This window comes from Larus michahellis, chromosome 6 (assembly GCF_964199755.1).
Source record: "Larus michahellis chromosome 6, bLarMic1.1, whole genome shotgun sequence".
Lineage (NCBI taxonomy): Eukaryota > Metazoa > Chordata > Aves > Charadriiformes > Laridae > Larus > Larus michahellis.
Genome location: NC_133901.1, coordinates 31,702,143 through 31,726,868, shown reverse-complemented (window position 1 = coordinate 31,726,868; position 24,726 = coordinate 31,702,143). Strand labels below are relative to the sequence as shown.

Here is a 24,726-nt window from a genome sequence, read left to right as displayed (position 1 = left end):
AAAGCACTCAGGTACATGCTTGTTAAGGAAGAGTGTAAATAGCGGCTCCAGTGCTTTCCAAAATAAGGTGCTCCCTAACCAAGACCGGCACTAGGCATTTAAGTTGCACTCAAGCAGTAACAGGATAATAGTAAGAAAAATATAACAATAACATACATGCAATCTAAACTTAAAAGCACTAAGAACATGAATTAGCTTGTTTAATTAGCATAGACATACTTGTTGGTCTGCATATCAACAGTTCCTGAAGTGATTATCTGGAGGAGCAGAAGTGCCCAGTCTGTGGTCCACTGGGTACTCCTCTGCACGGTATCAAACATGCCACCTACCTGCAAAATAATACAGCAGATACATGTATCTCACAGAGGAACGCTTCCCCTATCATATGGATTACTTATGCATAAAACTGCTATCCAGTCCCGCGAGTTCTTGTGTGCTGAATGCCATCTTGAAGTGCTGACTTAAAATAACTTTTCCTTCCCACCCCATGCTACCAGCAAAAAGCTCCTCCTAAGAAAGAACTACAGAAAAGCAAAATACTTTTACACTGCTCCTTCAGTTTCATATCTTCACTTTCACGTTTGATGCAACAAACTGAAGTCAGGGAAAAAATTTTCAGAACTGAAAAGGTACTGAATTAAAACTTTATAGGAATCACCTTCCTCGCACACCCAAAAATCAACAATAATATCCAGTGCAGAAAGAAAAAATTTGAAGAACAATATAGCATTGACTGAAAATGAAAACTGCTAAATGATATATTTTACCCTATGAACAACTTTTCACTATTTCTACCAGCATCGTATGATACCGTAAAATATGCCTTGGCTTTGAGAAGGAGCCAACTCATCCTCCAAAGGACCAAACTGCAATAACACAAGATACCTGCTCAGGTTGCAAGCCTGATTACCAAATGGTCAGACTGAAGTCCAAATCCCAAATGTAAAAGGTACAACAACTCTAGCTAACAAAAGCACAGCTGGCTCAAGTCCCCTTGGCCTGAACCAGTGGCAGTGTAAGGCTGCGGTTACCCCTCTAGTTGCAAAACTGCGTTTAAGCAGCTTCCGCAGAAATGGGAAGAGAACAGTGCTGCAGTATTACTCCTGCCTTGGTCCTCACTCACTTGGCCTTACATGAAGTCTCCACACATCTGTGCACTCTACTAAACAAGCCGCAGTGGTCCTGACATCTGGTACAGAGGTTTCAAGAGATGTGGAACGTTGGAGACCTTGATGAAAACTTTCTATGTTGACTAATACATGTAACCAAGAAGCAGCAATGGAAATTGCACATGTAAGTTAAACAGACAAATGTTACACTCCCCAAGAGTTCTGAAAGTCTCAACTATATTGACTGCCTAATTCCATAAAATCCTCGCTTACTACCTGGGGACAAACCATGAGTGGACAACAGCTTTGAATGTCCACAAAAAGATAATACGTTTCTGAAGTTCCAGCGACACTGAAAGGAAGAAAGCAGCACAAAAATAAGGCAGGAATAAGGTATAGGCTGTCCTTCCTGTTCGTTTTGTGTCCAAACATTATGGCCAGGAGGCATCAGCTGAAACAAGAGATGGGAAGAGCAGAGACTAAGACCAATGGAGAAGAGACCCCCTTGTGTCAGGGTAGAGGGGACACTAACAGCCCTTGCTGTCCCTGTCCAGCCCCACCTGGGGCTACCCCCAGCCTTGGCCCTGGCCCAGGAGCCCCAGGTCAGGAGCCTCAGCCTGTCCCCATGGCCCTGCCTGGCCATGCCAGGGCTGCATCTGACCTTGGCTCCCCTGATCCTGAAGCTCAGGATCAGGCCGGGCCTGATCCAGAGCCACCTGCCATGGGCTGACGTCATGGCGTGGGCTCACGTCATGGCGTGGGCTCAGCCTGTCTCCATCCCAGTGGAGGCACCTGATGCCTGCAGCTGGGGGCTGCCAGCTCTCAGGGAGCCCCGGCCCCTGCGGTGCCCTGACACAGTGCTTCTTGCTCCCTACCACTTACTCCAGAGCAGCTGTTACATCTTTTTATAACATCAGGATAACCACATAAGTTTTTCTTACCAAGTTGAGACGAAGTTGTAGGGCTTCATGCATCATTTGCCTAGCTTTAACATCGTCCTGGTACCGCTCTTCCCTCCAGTTACTAAGGATCTGAAACAAAGCATTTCATTACGGTTGTTTTCTACCCATAAAGGAATGTTCTGCCTTTGAAGTTTAAGTATTTGTGACCGTTATCTATAAGGAATCATAAAAGATTATTAACCTTTTTATCCTCATGCCTTTAAGGCTTAGAGCAGATTAAGCAAACTAGTGGGGGGAAAAATTAATTTTTAAAGAGCTGATACTCTGCTATCAATAGTGTGACTAGATCTTCCTGTTGTAGCAAAAAGAAAATAAACAGCTTCGTTATGCATTTGTTAGAAATATTGTTTCAAACACCCTATTTAACTGTTCACCACAGATAAGTAAATAGATCTCTTGCACTGGATGCAGCTTCCCAACAGGATCTGGTGGGGTCTCTGGATGAGAAATGACCAGAACCTTAGGGCACCTGGACCAGTTGCATTTCAGGGGAGAACTGATACAGCCAAAGGAAAGCCCAAGTACCAGAAACACCAGGTGAAAATACATCAAAGGAATGAATTTAACTAGGATGTGGACCTATGTCATAGCCTGGACCTGAGCTGAGAGGCAATATGAGAAAGTAACAGCTCTATGGGTATCAATTTTCACTGTCACAGTAATTCATAGAAATCAAAGACAGAAAAAAGGAAACATGCACCCACTACACTGGGCACTGTAAATATTCATTTTAAAGACAGTCTTAAGGAGCTACTGTAGGCTACAGCATGAACCAGATGGGAGCAGGAAGTCAGGAAGTATGGAGAATCAGCAGAGGTTGTGAGTAAGCACAAGTGATCCAAAAGAAGAGCTGTAGGCAATGGGCCAGTTTGGGATTAGCAATAATGTTTTTTAAAATATGAAAAACTCTTAATCTGTACAAGCTGGAGAAGAAGGGTTTTCCTAAAGAAGAAAAGTTCCAAACTTATAAAAAAACTTTTTATGATCAAGCTATAGACTGAGAAGACTGTTCCTCTCAGGACAAACATCTTTTATTGCTTTTCCTGGTAAGAACTGAAATCAGACTCAAATTCATTATATTTCTCTGTAACGCTTCTAGAAAAGAAACATGTATTCACTCTCAAAAAGGAACAGACACCTCCCCATTCTTTCTTCCTTGGACTTTTCCTTTTGGCGTGCCATTGCACTGTAATTTTCCTGCTTTTACACCATCATATACACATAAAACTGATGACACATAAAACATCTAACGAAGGGTGCTCATGGTTATGTGCTTGTTTTACCTGATTAACTTGATTCTGCAGTGATGTTAGAAGCCCTTCCCGTTGCTCATCCTGTCCCTTAAGGCAAGTAAGTACCAATGAAAGGAAAGGTTGCTGACTCAAAAGAGACATGCTTTAAGAGAGGCAAACACAGAAGTCAATTAGTAAAGTTATTTTGATACTTCCCATCCTCACTCCCCTCCTTGTTTTGTCTACCTTTTTTTTTCCTGGAAGTGGCATCGCCTGCATCTATGTCTGTTTCTGTTTTAGTAAATTAGAGCCTTGCCAGGCAAATCAAAGATCATGCACATAAGAAGGCAGAGCACCAGCCAGTATAAAGGCACATGTCATTATCACGCATGTCATTACTGAGAACCCACCTAGCTCGGGGCACTGAATGACCAAGAATTGCATGGACACTTGAGGGCCTGACTCAGAAACAGAACATGTTATTTTAAGATTACTTTGATTAACCAGGAATATAATTTTTGTGGAGATTAGGCGGCTAAACTTTCTAATCCATGTTAATGGTCTGAAGTGAATGTCAAGAAGTTTCCCCTACAAGCACTGATTAGAATGACAGCTGCCTAAATTCCACTAAAATTCAAACATGGGCTTAGTGTAAGTAAACTAACATGCAGCTGCAGCTGGCCGTAGGATATGCTGTACCAGTGCAAGGGCTTTCAGATATTTTTATTTTTATTTTTTTAGATTAATGTGTATCCATTATAGACATAAAATTAAGACAAACTGAAAGAAATACATGAAGATGAATTTGGAAGTACAACATGTGAAGTAGAAGAGAAGTTAAAAATGCCAGCAAAGGGATTTGAGTAACAGCTCATGCAATGATTTTTGCAGATTTAGGTATATAAGCTCCTTGAAAATTACATGCATCCATAAACACAATATAGATACATATCCACACATACACATGTGTATTTATTAGAAGTATTCATTTCAACAGCTATTTTCATTTGGCATTTAACTTGACTTCAACAATTCAGGTGACAATTAGTATAAAGGAATGGCAAAATCCAAAGCTCCCATGAAAGGAGCAAAAGAGAAAGTCTGCATTTTCAAAAGTCATGTTAAACAGTGATTTCTCCAACTTTAGTAACAAAATGGTAGGAACGCATTTTCATTTTCTCATTAATGTCCATAAGAAAATTTTACAGTTTCCAAGACAGTCATTACTGCAGTTGCTATCCCTGCTACAGAAAGGAGAGCTTGAAGAAAGAAAAAGGGAACTTATATATGTTATATAAGATTTCATACTTTCCCATAGTATCATCGGTTTTGTCACTCACAGGGTAGTAAAGTTTGTTTTCGATCAAGAAGAGACTGAAAAGCTTCAAAAAGCATGCACAGAAGTAATTTATTGCTACAACTAGAGAAACTTGGTAAATGTTTTTACTTCTATGCATAGGAACCACTGTGGAGGATGGGTTTGACAGTTTCTATAGGCATTTTATTTGGACTTTGAGAGGCTTGGTTTAAATTTCCTACACTAGAGCTCTCCTGTAGGAAAAGAAACGGAAGACAGAGAGAGGTTCCATATTCCCTTCTACTGATGCAAGCAGCAAGACAGCCAGTGCGTAATGGAAAAGTGCTGAAATGCTCAGAAACACCTAACAAAGAGGTCCAGAAAGCAAGATGTCTTGATGTCTTTTTTTATCTAACAGACCAAGCATGTATTACAAATGAATTAGAAGGACAATGAAGAGATGGATTCCTAAAGCTAATACAAAGCATACTTAACTGAAAAACTGAACATGGCAAACAGAACTTCTGTAGGTCGATATATCACATAAGCAGCTTATTAAAGAAACAGCCCAGATGAACTAGGAGGATCCAGCACAACAGAGACTAATGGGCATACTGCAATTATGACGGAAAGAAAAAATATTAAATCTTCTAACCTTAAAGCGAAAATAAGCTAGGTGGAAGGGGCAGGAAAACAGCAGTAGATTTGAAAGGCTCCATAACTCTTATGACAACCACAAGTCAAAACTAGTACACGCAACACAGGTTTACAAGAGTATTACAAAGTGGCAAAGCCCAATTATTGGTCCCACGCGCAGGGACAGTATACTGCACGAACAACATCGCAGGTGATCAAAAAGATAATGCATACTAGTAACACATAAGAAGAAGAAACTTATGGTGGGACCATATACAACAATCAAATACCATAAGCTTTTATGTGAATTTTTTATTTGAACAACTGTACTTTGGAAGAGCTTCACAAAAAGAAAGATGGTTGGTATTTGAACTTAAGAGGCCTTTTTGTGTATAGTATTCGACGTAATTTCTATCATACCTCTAAGAAAGTACGAAGAAATTATAGGCACTGTGGAAGAGTATTTTACTAATGGAAAATCAATAACCAATAAATCATTAAAATTCTAATGCGCTTGGAAAGTTAGAGATGAGCTTAAACTTAATCCCAACAAGAATTAAGTGATACCTTATGACAATTATGGGATCTTAATGGCAAGAAAAGTGGCCTACTGCCATAGAAAGGAAGAGACAACAAGCCCACTGACTATTCTTTTAAATCTCTAACATTTCCCATCACCAAGCTGCAGAATCACCACTGGAAGATGTGGTAAAAAGCTTTCACACTTCTTCCTCTGAAACCAATGATATTTCTTCAGATTAAACAAAACCCTGTTTGGGGTTGATAACCATTTGCTCCACAAAAATGAAGTTTTTGTGAAGCCAAAATCCAGTCCTCAGTATACTCCTCTCAAAAACACCTTTCAGCTCTCTGTACAGGGATCTCCCAAGATCATACCTTTTTTGCTTCTGTCTATCTCTTTCCTTCTTAGAAGATGACCCCAAATGCTGACCTTTCTCCAGCTCCTCTCCTGCAGCTTTCAAGACCCTACCTTGAACTGAGGTAGGCAGTTTTGCAATCAAGGGAGCCACCAGCCACACTCCTTGCCGCTCAGAGGAACTAGAAGTAGAACAAACTTATTTCAGCAAAAATATCAGTGTAATTTTGCAACCAGTATTAGCTGTTACAAGACTGAACTGCTTTAATAAAGCAGTTGACACAATGCATCTGGAGTAACTATTGTGGACTGAGCAGTCACAATTTCTCGTTTCCAAAAATTCAAGAATAGCAACTATATTTATTGTTAAACAAAAGTAAACAGAAGTAACCTTCAGGTAACTCATTTCTGTACATTCCTGTTTCAAGAGCAAAGAAGTCTAGGCAATCTACACATACTTAAGAATCATGTTGGCTAAAATAATTAAAAAGGTGCTACAAAAAATACCTTAGGAATGTCTTTTTACCATTCTGTCTTGTATTACTTGTGTCAGCATTTCCAACAGAGTTTGGATTGAAGAGGCCTATACCAGAGTTAGAAGAGTTATTGTTTAGATCAGCGGATTGCTGAAACACCTCTATTGTCGCCTTTGCAATATTATCCAACAAGCTGTTCATTTCAGCCACAGACCCAGAACCCTACAGTAAAACATAAGTAAACTAGCACATTCATGGTATGTTTGCTCATGGACTACGTTAAAATTTAACATACTTTTTTGCATTAAATATTTAGATAAGAAAGTTTGAAAACAAATACTCACAGGCTCCTTCATGCACTGTTTGATCATTAGTTGCAGCTCCAACCAAGACTGCCGGAGAGTCCACTGATCTAAGTTCTAGGTAAGAATTAACATTACAAATACAAGTGTCACCACTTCACAGGTCTGAAGGAAAAGTCCCATAATTGAACACATTACATGCAAAAGACTCATAAGCAGATCATCACGGTCACTACTGTTTTTAACAGTTTAATGACATCACAAATATCAGACCTATTAAAGAATGTACACTAGCTTCCACATTTTTGCAGCTAATATTGTTACTCAATACTTTAAACCGTGTAACTTTTCTGAACAAGAATCTCGCTCTCTGTAAAATCTGAGTTTAGTTAAATATAAATATGGAGAACATAATTCGCTCTTTCATTAGCAATTACATTGATCCATGGCATTGCAACCCAAGTAGACATGTTTATATTTAGCACAAGGCCATCTAGACGTGATTAAAGTAAACACAGCAGATGAAGTGATTATTTTGCAGGACACTGATCACTATTTGATTGCTCTTTTAAACACCTCCATCCCTGGAGGTATTTAAAAGACGGGTAGACATAGTGCTTAGAGATATGGTTTAGTGATGGTTTTTGTCAGTTAGGTTGATGGTTGGACTAGATGAACTGAAAGGTCCCTTCCAACCTAGACGATTCTATGAATCTGTGATTTGTCCTGGTCCAGATATTGCCAACTTGATTCTTCACAGTTCTATTCAAAGAAAATCCATTCTGTAGTTCAAGAATTTAAGCATCCCTAATGCAGCTCAACTTGAAGAAATGGTCAGTTTAGGACTGTCTGTGAACGGACAGACAGAATTTTCCATGGAGTGTCTTTCACCACAGGACTGTCACAGAGCCCTACTGAGACAGCACAGGCATCTCCACCTAAGCAGCCCTAAAAGCTTTTCCCTTTTCAGTGGCTTCCTAATGACTGACAATGACAAACAGCAATGGGGAGTGTGCTGCACTGTTGAATCCGAAGTAATGAGACACCAAAAGTCACACTATAAAACATTTACCACAGAGACCAGAGATCCTGAGCACGTAAAATTTTTAAAGAAAAATCTAATGCCTGATTGCACCAGGAACTGCAAACCAATGTCAGTTGGTGGTGCTGCTGAATGACACGTTAAGAGTCAGTGCATCCCAGGTAGTTTTTCCACCTTTCTCCCATTGCATTACCTGAAGTATACGTTTGATGTGCTGCCTCTGAGGGTTGTCACCCTCGGTGCATTCTTTAATACCATGAGGATAACAGATAAGTTGAAGGAGTTTCTGTGCTTGTTTGTTTGAAAGAACAGGATCTAAAATAAGATCTTTGTCTGTGCACAGCCTCTCAGGTTCTTTTAAACAGTGCTCTCCAACCCATTCCTGTAAGTAATCAGATAACAGACTCACAAGATAGTCTCAAGGCAATATTAACTTTGGTAAGCTAAACAGAAAAGTGACTTTTCCATATGCAAAACTTGAAGTGAACTCTGGCTCATGCAACATGTGAGATTATAAATGTCTTCTTGTCATTCAGTACCACCTGAAAGTATAAGACTATCAACATATATTCCAAAATTCATTTCTTCTATACTTTGAAAGCAACTTCGCAACAAAACAAATGCTACTGCAAAAGCACTTTGAGCAGGCAGTTGATGGAGTGGTCCTACTGTCTTCTCAAAGTGTTTGTGATTCAGGTAGGAAAAACACCTCAATTCTGACAAAATGCAGGGAGATGCTCATAACTAACTATAGCAACTTCTTCTCCCCAATAACATACTACTCTGTGTATAATTTGTCCAAATCAGGAAACCCAAACAGAACTCAAATACTGAAGTATTTCAACTTTCATTTTGCACCAAAACACGTTACACTTCTCAAATAAAATAATATGGCTTCTCCAGATGTAGACAGAAGAGTAGCTTTACAGATTACCTGCTGGCAAATTGTTCTGAGCACATATCTAGCATACTCGCTTAAACTAGCAGTTTCTATGGAAACAGCTTTTCCACATGACTTCAAAGTGTGAGAGGAACCCCATATTTCATCCTCATTGAGTTCATCTAATAAGCCTCTCATATGGAAATCTTCGGTCTTCAAGGATTCGACACTGTTGCTGCCAATTTCAGCGTCGCCTGTACAGGAGAAGCACAGAAGCACAGGGTGAACTTTTACCCAAGCCCCCGGTGCCCCCAGAACCCTTACCCACCGGGTGACAACTCTGGAGGCACAGGCCAGCTGAGGAGTAAAGCAGGAGTGAGACCGTTGCATTTAAAAAGGGCAGCACTAACAGACTCCGAAAATCACCATCTTCAAAGTATTGTCCACTTGCTTAATTTTGCATAGAATTTTTTTAACAGATATTTCACACATAGGAAAAGGTTATACAAATTAAACACAAATAAAGCCTCTCTGTGCTCAACAGGAAAAGGTCTGTGAGCGTACAGAATTGCTTTGGCAGATGAGGAAGAGTTGGGTTACTCGCTCTTCTCAGATGTCCCTTTTCCAAGTCTTCTCCCTTACTTTGATTTATTAACACTCCATAGATCAAGAGACAAGTTTTGTGCGGTGGCCCCTTAGCCCATCTTAGTACGAACTTCTTGACAAGAGACACAGATCTTCCTGGAAATACAAAGGGCCAGAGCACGCTGAGAGAGCCTGGCAAACAGTGGTGAACCACTCCCCTCTGGAAGGCAGTGGCACAATTCTACAACCACCATCTATCTGAAATCAACAGGGGCGACCGGAGAAGCAAGGAAAAATACTTTGGACACAATGCAAGAAACATGAAACCTGTAGCAGTTCATGTTTTACTTGCTTATAGGCCTGAAACCTTGGATAAGGAAGAAGATGCAACTACAGTGCGTAGGAGTGGGTAAAATAGCCCAAATTGCTGCACACAATAATGCTGCAGCAAAAACCCTAGACCTGCAAGGCCAGCCAGGAGCATGCATGATGACGGCCTGCATGACACAGCCTAATGTTTTAAGTCAGCAGAAATTCCTGTGGATCTTAACTGATGCACCACATATGACAGTCATCCCTCAGAAAACCCCAGTTTACTATCAAGACCAACAACTAACATGACACAACATGACAAGGCTAAATGGCTTGCTTCAACCATGTGGAATATCTACTCATTCAGACACACATACATTCACACCATGGCCTCTGGTTACAATATGCTAGGATTTTCTGCTAAAATCTACCAAAATATTTTAAACTACTGCACAAGGAGGCTGACAGCTTTTCAGCAGCTGTGGCCACATCCCCAGACTACTACACGTTTAAACAGAGTGCTTGAAACACCACGGTGAGCTGGGTCCTCCTGAACACAAAGTTCTCCTGTCACTGTTTCTGTGTTCCCCAGGACTGTGTTACCCTGGACGAAAAAAAAAAAGAGGGTTGAGCAGAGTTACTACTAAGAAAAACAGCCGACGCCTGTGCCCCCACCTTGGTTTGTGCTGCTTTAGAGTTACTCCTAAACAAACAGCATACAATCCTTTTTTTAACAAGACTGAACTTGTTTTTAACAGCTTATCAAAACCAGAGCCCTGACTGGTGGTGACAGACCAGCCTGTACCCCGACAGTACCCCCCGCCATGGGTGGCAGCGCTGGTGACCTCCTCGGCATGGCCCACAGCAGCACATGGAATTAACTGCTTACAGAGAGGGGAGACACTGAATGAACAGTGTCATCACTTGTGAGACAGAACAGAAATGATTTTTAAGTGGGCCAACAGCAAAAAAATAGAACATACCCTGAGAAGTGAAAGCAGTTATGACCCCTCTGTTCGCCCAAATCCAGGCAAATCCAAAAACTCCTGGTACCACTGACCCAACAGCTGATAGAGCAGACACATCAAGCCCTATAGAACCCAAAGCCCAGGACAATCTCATTGCATAGAGTGTGGGAAACAAGCCGATGGACGCCTGTGCCTAACACACATGAACAGACAGCAGCAAACAGCCTATCCACACCCTCCCCGCACTCAACCATCTTGTCAGAGCAACCACATCAGGCCCAAATCTGTACCCATGAAGGACAAGAGGGAAGAACCTGGCAGGCAAATAGTACGATGAAGAGACTGATACCAAGCCACATGTGAAGCTAAAGCCGTTCCAGAACACTTTGATAAAACCTGTTAAGACATTTAATACATCTTACAGCAGTTGACTGCAGCACCATCTTTCATTGTGGGTAGAGGTTATTTTTTCTAACAGATTTCTACTCACAAAGCTTCCTCAGCATAGAACTGCTACAGCTACCATTTATCTGATGCTTTTCCTCATAAAATCAAGTACATTTTTTTAAATAACCAATGCAGGGTGCCAACAAGAGACATCTCCAAATATAACATTTTGGGTATAGGAGGAGATGTGCTGCAGTGAAGGCACAAATAAACTGTGCCCGAATCCTTCTTCATATCAGCCTGCACCAGACCCTATCCAAACCACATCCCTGCATAGAGGCAAAACAAGAAGCGTTTACACTTTTTGTAGTGTCTACGCTACCATTAATGAAGAAAAATAGCAAATCTCACCACTCTGTATAGCAATAAAATACAGATAATGGCCACAAAGGGATTTCAAACTCACTCTCAAATCCATCTGTCCATCCCAGAGAGCGATGCCATTAACACCTTTCACAATATAGGCACATCATTAAGGATCATGGGGGTTTTCGAGACAGTTCTGAGACATTGTTCGACAGGGAATATAATAATGGCACTCTATCTGGAGGCGTACCTCCGTGGGTATGTCCACATCTGGAAGATCTTGCTTGTTTAGCTGGACATTTACTTAGCTCTAAAAATACACATCACTATAGGTCACAAGAGCTTTAACTGAACTTAAGCCAAACCAAAGCTCTGAGGCAGTTCTTGGTTTGGAAAAATAACACACTTGTTGTTCGTGGAGAGTTGCTAAGGAGTGATACTTTCGCAACTTCCACAATGACAGACACACGTGATTTGCAGTAAAACACAGAAAAAAGGTGGGGAAAATTATTTGAGACCATATTTCCTGTCTGTATTTGAGAGGGACTTGCCTGAGTTTGAAACACACTGGGACTTGCTGGTGGGGTAATGGTCAAAATGTGAGAGAGTCACATCTGCTTAAAGCTTCATCAACTGGGGCTGACTCACCAGAGAAAAACTGTGTCTCTTGACCTGTGGGAGTAATGCTACTCACATGCTACAGAAGCATGGACAGCATCATTTTTCTCCTGTCATCAAGGTTTTCCTTTCTAAGGAGCATTCCCAGGGAAGTGAACTAGCACAATCTGTTTTTTTACCAGAACGCTGGAACAAAAACATTACACATGACTCTGCATAATCTTACCAAGCATCAAAATTGCTTTTAAGACTGCAAACACAGCTCCCACTTCTATACTGTTGTGAGCAGCAGCCAAGAGGTGACGATCGCAAGAAGAACGAATCCCAGGAAATAATTTCCCTATGGAAAGAAGAGTAAATCTTGTAGAAAATTGTCATTATTTACCAACTCAAATTTCCTTTGTACAAACTCCTTTTCATCTAGAATAACTATAGAAGTACAGTAACTGAATGAAGAACTGAATTTTCTGAAATCGAAACTGAAGACCAACAGGTAAGTCATTAAAATCAACTGAGATATACTGTTACGTTGTATTAATATCAAAATAAGCTATGATCATTTAAACAGAAAAAGGAGCCTGTCATTTCACTGTGCCCACGTAAACAGCGAATTTAACCACAATAGGACACTGAAGTGTAGTTTGGTTTTGACTTCACAGATTTAGGAAATTACTTCCCTCACCTAGTCTTCATAACAAATGAGGCAAAATTAATTAATATACATGCCAGTTGCACAGTTAAGCCTGATTCTGCAGCTCAGAAGCAGACTGCAAAAGGAGTCCATGAGTGCTTCTTCTAACCTGAAGGAGAAGATAAACAGACTGAAAGACAGGGAGGGAGGGAGGGAGAAAGGATGGACGAATCCACCTCCTGAGGTGGTTAACTGAGCCGTATGTAAGAAAAGACTGCAACATGGTCACATTTTATTTGATTTGTACTACTTCCTAGAGTTCAGACATGATTTTTCCTACCCATTCAAAGCCACTTTTATTTCTAGGGAAGCCTGGGATCACGTAACATATTTCTGTTACTCAGACGGTATTTTTCATGGCTCTTACTTGTTTTGCTCAAATATGCAACAAAATCTCATTCATTTTTAGCCAAAAAAGAAATTAATATTACTTTCAGATGGAAGCATTTGACACCACTTAAGAGCTGAAATATTTTTCTTTCAATTTCATTTTCCCATAGAAATATCCTTGTCATCAGCTTTGCTGAAATACTTATAAGTCAAAACACAGGTTATCTCCAGGCTTGTTTCCTTTTAATTGTTAGGTGCTTTTTCCTTGCCCTTTTCCTTCCTCTTTTGGTCGGTGGCAAACACATACAGGTCAGACCACAGAATATTCAAATTAAAAGGAAAGAGAACTACATTAATATATTCTGAGAACTAATATCCTCACGTTTCTTCTGTTGGACTAAATGCTTTACTACACCCTATTTTAAACCACCTTTAATTTCAATTTACATGCTAGGCTACCAAACCGCATGATGTATATCCCCATTAGTTTCTGTATCACTGCGAAATAACCCACTTCAGGTGCTGTCACTGTCCCGACAGCACTTAGTACGAAGGAAGGTGGGGACTGCAGTAAGTACTACCAGTGCCAACAGCAGCACTGGCACAAAACCAGTATTGATAGGTCCCAAGCTCACATGACTGTTTCGATGAAATTCCAAAACAAAATGAGAACTATCAGGACAGAACAGTTCTAAATGTACTCCTCTTTGCTGAAGTGTACACAGATGCTGCATTAAAACTTAATTTTATGTTAAAAGATGTAATATTAATATGGTTGAGTTTTATGTCAACGTTATGCCACACCCGCCTGGCTAGGTGTTGATAATGAATAAGTTTCAGCAAACTTCTAAGGTTTCACATGCATATAAAACATTTCCCAAACAAGTAAGTATAACAGGTATCAACTTTTCACTAGTGAAAGATCTGGAATTTTAAACAAGCTATCACTTCTGCTTGCACTATGGATATTTTCACACACGAAATCTGAAGCCGTCAAAAACCATCTAGGTTCACTTTCTGAAATGAAAGGACCACACAGCAGGCAACTTACCTGTTCCCTGTGGAAAGAGGCAGACCTGGGGTGTCCTGAAGAGGTGCAGGAGTAGTCGACAGGTCATCCTTGCCCCAGGCTCAGCATCCGGATCTCCACAGGCTACAGAAGATGTGACATGGACATAAGGCATCTGCCCAGGACCTCACAAGTCACAGTGGCAGGCCTGAACACGTTCTACCTCACAGCCCCATTTTAAATGGGAATACAATAATTTCATCAACAGGAATCAGCATTTATGGCCTTGACTCATTAAAAAACAGGAAAGAATAGTATGATTTTTTGATAAGCAAGAGACTTAATTAATGGCAGAAAAGAATACATGGTTAAAATGGATTTTGACAGCCAAAGCAGAAATAAGAAACACAAATCCAAGCAGGAAGTGAAAAGAAATGTGTGAAGTGGCCAACAGAGAGGACCACAGCTACAGTACTCCAGGTGAAGACAATGAGATCAGAGAGGAAACACCAATGTCAGGCAGATTGTTGCTAGAAGGAAATGCACAAGCTGAGTAGATATGGCAGACATTTGAGTATACAGCGTAGAGCAGAAAAGAGTCGTGAGCAGGTGGTGAGGCCACGTAAGGGGACAGCGCACTATCAGCAACTCTAATACCACTTGTCAAGTGTGGGTTCTCTGATCTAACTTGGCATCGCTTTGTTTGGTAACTGCAGGGACACACGTGCTGCAATGCACAATAGCTGGCATTCCATACAAGAAAGCAGTTCAGAACACGCTACTTATTCAACCAATGAAGACTTCTTAAGAAAAGTCTTAAGTTTTTCATTTTAAGATTTCCTCCTTGTATTTTCTTACCAGCTGCAAGAAGAGAAGGCAGTGCAACATGCTGAACTACATCTTCCAGAGAGAAGCACTGTCGAGCAATCAATATAGCAATGAAAGTGGCCAAGGAATCGTGAAACGACAGGTCACTCACCTTGAAGGAAAAACATTGCAAGGCTTAACAGCGCACACAGCACTGCCATGATTATTAAGGAATTAACTATAAGAATAAACAGTAAAATGTTCTCACTTAAACATTTGTCACGACATTTTAATGCACTTCCCAAACATTTGCTCACATAGACCAATAGCTCTTAACTTCATTTTAAGAAACGACTATTTCAAATACCACAAATTCTGAAATAGAAAACATTAGTCTTATAAAAACTTGAGAAAACTCTATCATTCTGTAAAAAACTGATAACATCAAATACTCATTGCTTGGCTTCAGGACAAGAATATGTCCCCAAAATACACAGCTTCAATCTGTTCCTAAAGGCATATGTAATCAAAAGATACATAAATATGTTGAATCAAATATTGGATAACATCAGTCACCATAATCCTACTGACTTTAACAGGAGTATGGTAACTTACGCCAAGGAAGTAAGGAACAGCAAAGTGTACCACCCCTTCTACAATCTAAGAGCTAACACTGAAACAGGGTCTTTAAAATAGAGATAGTTATTTGCACACCCATCAGGATTTTAGAAAAAGTATACAGACATGGCTGCTCCTTTCAAAGAGTACCTCTGATATTCCGTATCGTTCCATAATAAAGAGAAAAAAAAAGGTACAAAAACTCTAAGCACCGCCCAAATTCTACATTAACTCTGAAGATGTAGGAAAGAATAAAAATTGATCAGGAATCTCATTAAAAGCCTTGAAAACTCAAATGGATACAGAACTAAATTTGCGCTCAGCATTTTGTATTGAGTGGAAACCTTACTATACCTCTAAGCGCACCCTCGGTAAACAGGAGGAACAGGTACTTCAGAACTTACATCCACACTGCAGAGCAGATCATTGAAACCCCAGACATGGTTTGAAGAGCAGCAAAGAGCTTTTACAACCCCCAACCACTCTGAGCTAAGCACCGTGCAGCATGCCGTCAGCTCCGCGCAAAGGTTGGCTATGTCATTAATCCTAGGAAAGAAGAGAAAAACTAATACAGAGGCAAGATATTTTGTAAATATTTAGGTCAAACCAGATCAGCGCTTGGCAGGAGAACTGGTGTTTCCTTACTTAAGGTGGTGGTCTGTGTCCAAATGTGATTATGCTACTGTATGTATAACCTAGTGTTATTCAGTCGCGGACAACTGGAGTATCTGGGAAAAAAACAGTATGCGACTTGTACCCCATAACTTGCATTCATCCAACCTACAGTAGCATAGGGCTTTTATTTTGTGTAAACCCTACTCGTACGTCTCCAGCTTCCCTACCTGTGCTGAGCTGCCCAGGAGAAGCAATAGAGCACCCAAAACCCCACTGCCTGCAACCCACCGTGACAGATGACCTGCCCCTCTCTACAGGGACACACTCTGTCTTTTCTTCAGTGCTGCCACAAACAGCAGCTCCATCCTCTCTCATGCAAAAATGCCACAGGGAAGTGGTGTGTGTGGTGCACGTGGTGCACATCTCCCCAGTCCCCGGGTCACCAGTGACATCTCACCGCAGGAGCCCTCCCTCCCTGTGCCTGGCCAGCACTATTGTTTAGGAGGGATGAGTGACACAAAATCAATTGACATTAATGAATTTTACTTCATAGATTGCATACTGTGTAATGTGTGATTCGGTCTATGATTCAGAGTTGTGTAACCTTTTAAAAAAACAGAGCAGAGTTGACTCATCCCAGTGCAAGTTATTTTTTCTCTGTTCTACAGTGAAACTCGTTTGACCACATTTAGATGTTCCCCTTTGTTGCTCTTACAAAACTGCTTCCTCTCAGCTGCTCTGCTCTGCCAAGGATGCTCCACATTTCATAGAATCACAGAACAGTTTGGCTTGGAAGGGATCTTTAAAGATCAACTGGTTCCAACCCCCTGCCCTTGGCAGGGACACCTCCCACCAGACCAGGTTGCTCAAAGCCCCATCCAGCCTGGCCTTGAACACCTCCAGGGATGGGGCAGCCACAGCTTCTCTGGGCAACCTGGGACAGGGTCTCACCACCCTCACAGTCAAGAATTTCTTCCTCATATCTAATCCAAATCTCCCCTCTTTCAGTTTAAAATTGTTACTCCTCGTCCTATTGCTCCACTCCCTGATCTAGAGTCCCTCCCCAGCTTTTCCGTAGCCCCTTTAGGGACTGGAAGGGGCCATAAGTTCTCCCCGGAGCCTTCTCTTCTCCAGGCTGAACACCCCCAACTCTCTCAGCCTGTCCTCACAGCAGAGGGGCTCCAGACCTCCGATCAGATTCATAGCGTCCTCTGGACCTGCTCTGGGCATTTCAGAGATGGATTCATACTGGGGACAGGGAGAAGGATCCAAGAATTGGACACAGTTTGGGCAGGAGTCAATTAAAAAAGAAAAGAAAAAAAAAATCCCCAATTTCCTTGAATTTTGTGATCTGTCAGCAACCATAAAAAAGAGTGTCAGCTACTGCTGCACCTAGGCCTAACTATCAAGACTAAGAATTTCTTAGCAAAAAATTGGAACAGAATCAGAACAGAACACCAAGGTCTGGTGGTTTTGATTGTGTAAGAGGCATAAAGGTGCCAGGGGCAGTGGTAAGGCTAGATCCAAAAATCGGTGTCTGTTTCACCCTGCATCACAAACTTTGCAGAATGGAAAACCAGGGTAGAACAGTTTCAACGCTGCAATGCCACATTTGCACAAGGCCGAGCTTATGCCTTTACACACTGGAAGGACGAAGCAACTGAGAAGAACATCTGGATTATGAAAAAAAACGTACTGTCAGTATAAAACCCTCACACTGATGTGAGGCTGGTTTTACTGCAAGGGTTCTTCAGCACACTTCTTTTCAGTACCTTGAGATCATCTAAAAAGATTTAACATAGACATAAGACCCCAGAAGTGTCATGCTGGACCAGAGCAAAGCTCCACCTGACTGTGACAGAAGCCAGCACCTGCTGGAGTCAAAATAACAACCACAGTAAGACAGCGCTGGACAACCTGTTGAAGTGCAGATCCCATCCTTAACTCTAGTCCTTGGAGATCGACTTGAACTGTGCACCATGAGGTCCAAGCTACTCTTAAAATACAACTGATAGCTGGTGTAATAGCTTCTATCCAGCAAAACTCCTAATGTTTTTTAAAAATATTTTTGGAAAATCTACAGATTACCTATGGAGATGAAATCCATAATAAATAAATTACACATTTAATAAATTAAACAGTGATTGCATCAGAAGAAGGAAATGACCTAATGCAGAACCTTCCCTCATTTACAGGCTTCTAATGAGCAAAGATTGTGCTGAGCTTTTCTGTCTGAAACAGCACAACTACTGATACAGAAAGCTTACCGACTGTCTTATAGTAAGTACTTTCTGCTTGTTACTCCCTTCTGTTAAATTACGCAGACTGATTTAATGAAATAACTCAGAGGAAACTTACGCAATAAATTTTCAGCAACCTGAAAGAGTAATGAATGAAAACAACTGCAAAAAAGACACAAAACAAAAAGGTGAAAGGAAACGTCGTATACACCATGTAAAAATCCATCCAGTTCTGATCCCTCACGGTTTGCCTTACCTTCCTGCATCTTGGTGCCCCATGCACACATTCATTAGCGCATTGCAGACAAAGCTGTAGCGGTTGGCTGCGTTATCGCTCAGGATCTTGCCCAGCATTGAGTAGTTAATGCTGTGAGCAGAAGGATTCTCGATAAAATCTAGCATGAACTCTGGGTCCCACAGTAAATTGGAATTTGAAGGCTGAACATTGCTGTATATCGTTTGCTTCACCTTAGAACAGGCACTACTGAGGACCAAAAAAAAGAGAGAGTTGCCAAAAAATGTACTTTGCAGGAATGCTGTTGAACATACCACGTGGGATTAAAAAATCCTAGTTTGGTTACCATTCTGTACGCATTTTCAAATTTATTTTTGATAAGGGGCATCTACCAAAAAACAAGGCTGATATATCAATTTCATTCAAGTTTTCCCGCAAATAAAGTCTCAAGTTTCCAAATGGCTCCTATGACACTTCTATGACTGAAATTGGAAGCAGCTGGATAAGGACCATACGTTCATTCCTTATGAGCAATAACTTCCTAGAGCATCAGATGCCTTTGCGGCAAACTGTAACAGTGCTTCATAATGCTGCTCCCCCTCTTTATGTGTTATGACACAGTGAACTGCAGAAAAAAAAAAAGGTGTTAGTGAAGAATGCGAATTTCACACACATTTGGCTCGAGCATTGGGTTTTATACCACAGCTGGAAACAACATCCAGATGGACAAACTTCACTAATTATCCCAACTAGGAAGGCTTTCTCATTACTGAAAAAAAAAAAATAAATCTATTAACTGATAGTAAGTTAAAATACATGAAATCTTTGGAATTTTTTTGAAGTCCACTGGCCCCAGGATGAAGAGACAGAGGAAGCACTGTGCCACCTGGAAAGCATCTGTGACCTGAGGAAGGAATGCAATGTGCGTAGCAGTGCCTGGACACAGGGCTTGGAGGGCAGCCCTGGGGACACCCTGTCACTTCATAGCCCCTGCACACCGCAGCTCCTCATCGGGATGCCCCAGTGCTGGAGAAAGAGTCCAGATGCAGTATAATTACTCTACAAGAAGGGCAATGCCTGACATTAACCCTTTGCTCTAACAGCCAGTGTTAACAGCAAAGAAAGGAAACCAACCAGTGGAAAACTAATACCCCATACCTCAAACATCAGGCACTACACTTAAATGGACTCTCATGCACCAGCACCCTGGGCACGCATATGTCCCCAACATTTGGTCGTCACAGCATCTACACCTTCACTTACCCTGTGGGTCACAGAAAGAAAAGTCCAAAGCCCAAATGATACAATACTGATTGTGTAAGCAAAACAGCCTCTGAAACTGTACTTGCACAAGAAGTAATGCTGGGGGAGTGGTCAGAAGATAAGATTTTAAAAACAAAAGTGAAGGAATGATTTTAAAAAAGGAAGTTTAGTGAATACAACTAAATATACCAAGCATACCAAACCAAAACATGCAGCTCACTTAGTAAAACCCAGTCATGAGTAACACCACAGATGGTATCAGAAGCCATTTGCGAAGCTCTGCAATATACGGAAGGTAAGTCTCTAAATTTGAACGTTTATGAACTGTACTTTATTGTCGCTTCAAATAGAGAGAGACAAATAGCTGGACTTACAGCGTGACAAAAAGGAGCTAAAAAAGTTGCCACGTACAGACAACAAGGTTTGGTTTTGTTTCAGCTGTAGCAAGGAAACCAAGAAGAAAACGAGTCTAGTGCTATTACCCTTTACACAGCTGTCTAAAAAAATGTATAAATTGTATTTCCAGTTTTCAGAGAATTTCTAACTCCACTTGTGTGAGTGGCTTCAAATCAAGTGCTATATGTCTCATATTTAATATATGATTTAGACCTTAAATATCACTATACTACTAGATGATGTTTTGATTTGCTATTGTAGGTTAGTATTAATAAAAATGTTAATTTTTATTGTGTTACTGAACTTCAGGTTTTAAGCAGAAAAATGAGCACACAGCTAAAACACTTCTGTAGTTCTTCTATATTTCATATTTCTTTTTCCTAGTGTTTCTCATATTAAATGCTACTGTTCCCATGTGTTTGTAAACCTATTAAAATATTCAGGTTATTACTGAGAATTCTTTTCCTGCACCCTATGAAATGAAAACCACAAATCTGAAACACGCAAACCAAAACCAGGTATATAAACTAGGAGGGGAAACAGTAACTGAAGCGGTTTGTAAGTCTCACAAGATGCGTATTTGCATATGAAAGATTTCCACTCCCCCTTTAAGAAGTAAGAGCCAAAAATACAGCATATGGGTACCTAAAATATTTTTTTTAATTTAAAAATCAAGGAACCAAACTTTCGAGCATAAAACTTCACAAACTCAAACATGTTTGTGCCTCTCCCCACATCAAAGGAAATATTTAATAGAATCTTACAGCTGCGTCAGCTAGGATTTTGTTATATTTCCATCCAACATTGTATGTATTACAGCCAGTTTGCTGATGCATTATAAAAACCAAATCAGTCACATCCCAATCTGTAAAAGCAAAGGAGCGTGGGGAGGGGTCCAACGCTGTGCAGCGCAGCTGCCTCAGCAGCCGACCCCACACTGACGGTCCCCGCTTCCCTTGCCCCACACCGTCTCCCTGCTCACTGCAGCAATCCGCTAAGCTAACCACAGCACTGGGAGGAGGGCTCAGCCTCTGCTCCTCCACTGCAGGTATCGCACAGTGCAAGGACTTCACTGGCTCAGAACCACACGCTGCGCTGCCACAGGCAAGAGAACTGCATCAGTAAAGGTAAAGCGGCAAAGGCAACGGCGTATTTTCCACGGAAAGCAGACTCAACTGAACCACAGCAGCTTGCATCAGTCTACAGGCTAGGCAGTGGTGAGAAAAATCCCATTGCCACCCACCTGAAAAGGTCTCCAAATTTGCTTCTCAGGTGACTACAGGACACGTACAGATCATAAAGGTAAGCTAAAATACACCTTTCTGGGGAGGAACACTCTGAGGGATTAACGACGTGCTTTACTACCCCACACAACCTGCAAAAATAAAACGATTCTGAGTTCGTTCCAACACATCTTAGAAATGCATCACATTTGTTACGTATCATATGAACCCCACCATTAGCTGGGCAATGCCATGACAGACCTTGTGTCTACAGGCTGATGGGGCTCACGTGAAGTTTGGGGTCACCTGTGCGACTGCCTGGGCCCCAGAGAGGAGAGGACACAGGCACTTGGGGAGCCCAAGGCAGAATGGGGTAACTGGGTAGAAAATCCAGATACACAACTTCCCCACTTTTCCTAGGTTCCAAAGTGTGCAGGTCCCCTCAGCCCCCAGCAGCAGGGAGCAGACTGTAGAGGTGAGCCATCCACTCCACTCACCTGAGCTCACTTACAGCCTTCCAATAGTTGGTCCCACTACCTGAACCTAAACATATTTTGTGCTTACGAGAGAACACCAAAAATACTTTTTGGAAAATCGTAGCTGCCACAAACCCTTCGAAGACTTGAGCAGTTTGCTCCGAGTTGAGGATGAGGCAGGCATGGTAACGCCGCAGAACGGCAACGATGCAGACGCACAGCCCCGTTGTGTAGCTTCCTGCCAGGCTGGATGACTTCAGCAGCAGCTCTGCCTCCACAACGCTCAGCTCGTTCAACAGCTGAAAATGCATACACAAAAATAATGAACCGAAAATAGCTTCCAAGTTAAACACGTAAAACATCTGAAAAAAAAAATACATTAGGGAAAAACTATACAACAAACGAAAATGAAATTCCTTACTCACTACAGAACAAGGGAAAGAGGGAGCAAAAAAAAAAAATATCTTAAAAGACAAAAGTATAAAAGACATCCCTCAGAACCGCTCTTCAGAAATACATGGCATTTCTGGCACCCAGATGCTTTACTGTAATATGATGGTTCAGTCTGAAACAGTGAAGCCCATCCTGAAATATTTTGTGCTAAAATAATCCTGAATTTTATTAATTTTGGAAGATTTAAAAATAAAATACATCTACCAATTCTCCGTAATCGTAAAATTAAGACAGAAGTGGAAGTCTCTGAAAAGGTCAGGAAACTGAAACAGATAAAAATGTGTGGCAGCAAATCAGGAGAATTTTCAGTATAGCTCTTTGGGTTTTTCCCCCCTGTTTTTACAGAAAATGTATCACAGCTTTATCCTGACATAAGCCCCCCCCCCCAAATGAACTCTGTTTACCTGTATTGCAAAGTCTATAAGTCCATTGATATTCAGTGCTGGCTCCATTAGGTCAAAGATGAGCTGTATATGGTGAGCCAAGGGAAGATGATATGATGTTCCTGAGGCAAAACTAGTTATCTGTTCCAGAACATTACTGGAGATCTGTGAAAATACATATTGAAAAGTCATATGGTGACCAAGAGCTTCTTAGACACACTAGTGCTCCAGAAATCCTATTTTATAAGTGGTAACAGCAAATGACAGCATTTTGCAGATAAAAGCACTAACAAATCATACATCAGGATATCTGTTACTCTACCATCCTGCAAGTCAGTTGTAATGACATTTTATTTTCAAAATTGGCAACACAGAAAACGCTGTTCTGCTACTTTACAGTTGAGGGTCAAACTGTTCTTAACATCTACAACATTGATTTATACCCTGTGGGGTATTTTTTAACACCTTTTTGTTTTAAAGGAGAGGCAAAATAATTTTTATTTTCATCTTACTGCACTGTGGTTTTTTTATTGAGGGTTTTCAGATAATTAATTATCCTGAAAACAAAACATGTAATAAATTCATTCAAAAGACCAGATCCAAAGATGTCTTAAAAATTAACACATGCCTCTTACTTCGTTCATTTTGTTAGCCTCTGGTTATTAAAATATACTTAAAAACAGCAGCATCTGACAAAGTGATGAAATCCAATGCTAATACATTTGCACACTTACAAGTCCTGATGTAAACCAGAAAAAAACCGCCTTGTAATTTAAAATAAACTATTTATGTTCTTCAGTCGGCCACTCATACGGCTTTTTAACTGTAAAGGTTGACCTTAAATTCTAATATCAAGAAAAGAACAAACTGTATTATCCACCAGCTTCTCAGAGAAACATACTCAGTTTGTTGCACAAAAGCACAGGAGAGTTCACCATCCTTCATAAACACAGACGCAGTAACGTATCTTGTACATATGCAAGAGATTGGTTGGTTAAGTGTCTCATTTACTAGTGAGCTCTAAACAATCCTGTTAGTGGAAATTTATGGAAAATTGATGTCAAAATTTTCATTAAAAAATCATGACAACTATAATAATCCTGAAAGCTTCTTGCAAAACAAACAAACAAACAAAAACCCCCAAATAACCGCACCAAACCAAACACCCAAATATCTGCTGAAGCAGGTATTTTAGAATACCAAGGCAGCATTTTTTTCTCTTGCCTTTGAAGAAGCAGTGCACTGAAAATTCTTGGTATACACAAAATACTTCTAAAAACCTAAATTTACTTCCCATTTGATATCTCTACAGCAGAACATAAAAGGCTATGATTTTATACAAGGGAAATACCTGAGATGTCACCTGATGTTGATCAAAATAGGACAGTTGCTGTAGTTTTGTGAACACGTTCTCTAGGGTTGGAAATGCTTCTTGTTTGGTTTTCCTGGCTTTTTGCCCTTCATCCCCAACTTAACAGATAAAAAAAATTACTTCAGTCACTTTATGTTTAATGGAGCCCCAGTAGTTTTGCATTATTACTGATTTAAAAGACAATAAAAATCTTAATAAGCTTTACTCATGACTACGTAAAACGCTACTTGCCTCAGTTTTCCATTATACTTGGAACAAATAGCCATAGCATGTAACAATAGCAAAGCTGCTTCAAGGTTATTCCAGTGCAAAAAGGTGACACCCAAGAAAAACTGAAAAACAGTCACACAGTTTTACTAGAAGGGTAAGGAATATGTATCGCTCGCTGGCCAGTATCTCATATTCCAGGCTTTAGCATACCGCAAGTGTTTAGAGCCAAGTTGTTATAATGGAAAAATTGGGAAATTTCTAACCCCAGCGGCCCTCTGCCATCCTGGCACAGCCGTAAGGAAGGCCAGCGGATCGCACTTTGTGCTGCAGGACTCTGGCCGGTACTTCACCCAGTC

At 40.8% G+C, this 24,726-nt stretch overlaps 1 protein-coding gene across 5 annotated transcripts in view; it reads right to left on the bottom strand.

Moving 5' to 3' along the window:
• The window catches only part of MED12L (mediator complex subunit 12L), a 153,606-nt gene that overhangs the window by 23,694 nt on the left and 105,186 nt on the right, over window positions 1-24,726 (bottom strand). For 4 of the 5 annotated variants that reach the window (XM_074593305.1, XM_074593308.1, XM_074593307.1 and 1 more), the window contains 17 exons: window positions 24,140-24,258; window positions 22,810-22,953; window positions 22,088-22,251; window positions 21,497-21,628; window positions 18,616-18,843; window positions 15,909-16,050; window positions 14,938-15,058; window positions 14,122-14,223; window positions 12,276-12,389; window positions 8,868-9,067; window positions 8,127-8,315; window positions 6,934-7,008; window positions 6,621-6,811; window positions 6,134-6,295; window positions 3,355-3,466; window positions 2,051-2,140; window positions 220-329 (listed from right to left, as the gene is read on the bottom strand). In XM_074593305.1, the coding sequence (XP_074449406.1) occupies window positions 220-329; window positions 2,051-2,140; window positions 3,355-3,466; window positions 6,134-6,295; window positions 6,621-6,811; window positions 6,934-7,008; window positions 8,127-8,315; window positions 8,868-9,067; window positions 12,276-12,389; window positions 14,122-14,223; window positions 14,938-15,058; window positions 15,909-16,050; window positions 18,616-18,843; window positions 21,497-21,628; window positions 22,088-22,251; window positions 22,810-22,953; window positions 24,140-24,258 (2,395 nt within the window). The remainder of the gene's footprint in view (window positions 1-219; window positions 330-2,050; window positions 2,141-3,354; window positions 3,467-6,133; window positions 6,296-6,620; window positions 6,812-6,933; window positions 7,009-8,126; window positions 8,316-8,867; window positions 9,068-12,275; window positions 12,390-14,121; window positions 14,224-14,937; window positions 15,059-15,908; window positions 16,051-18,615; window positions 18,844-21,496; window positions 21,629-22,087; window positions 22,252-22,809; window positions 22,954-24,139; window positions 24,259-24,726) is intronic. The other variant, XM_074593306.1, reaches the window with a different exon arrangement.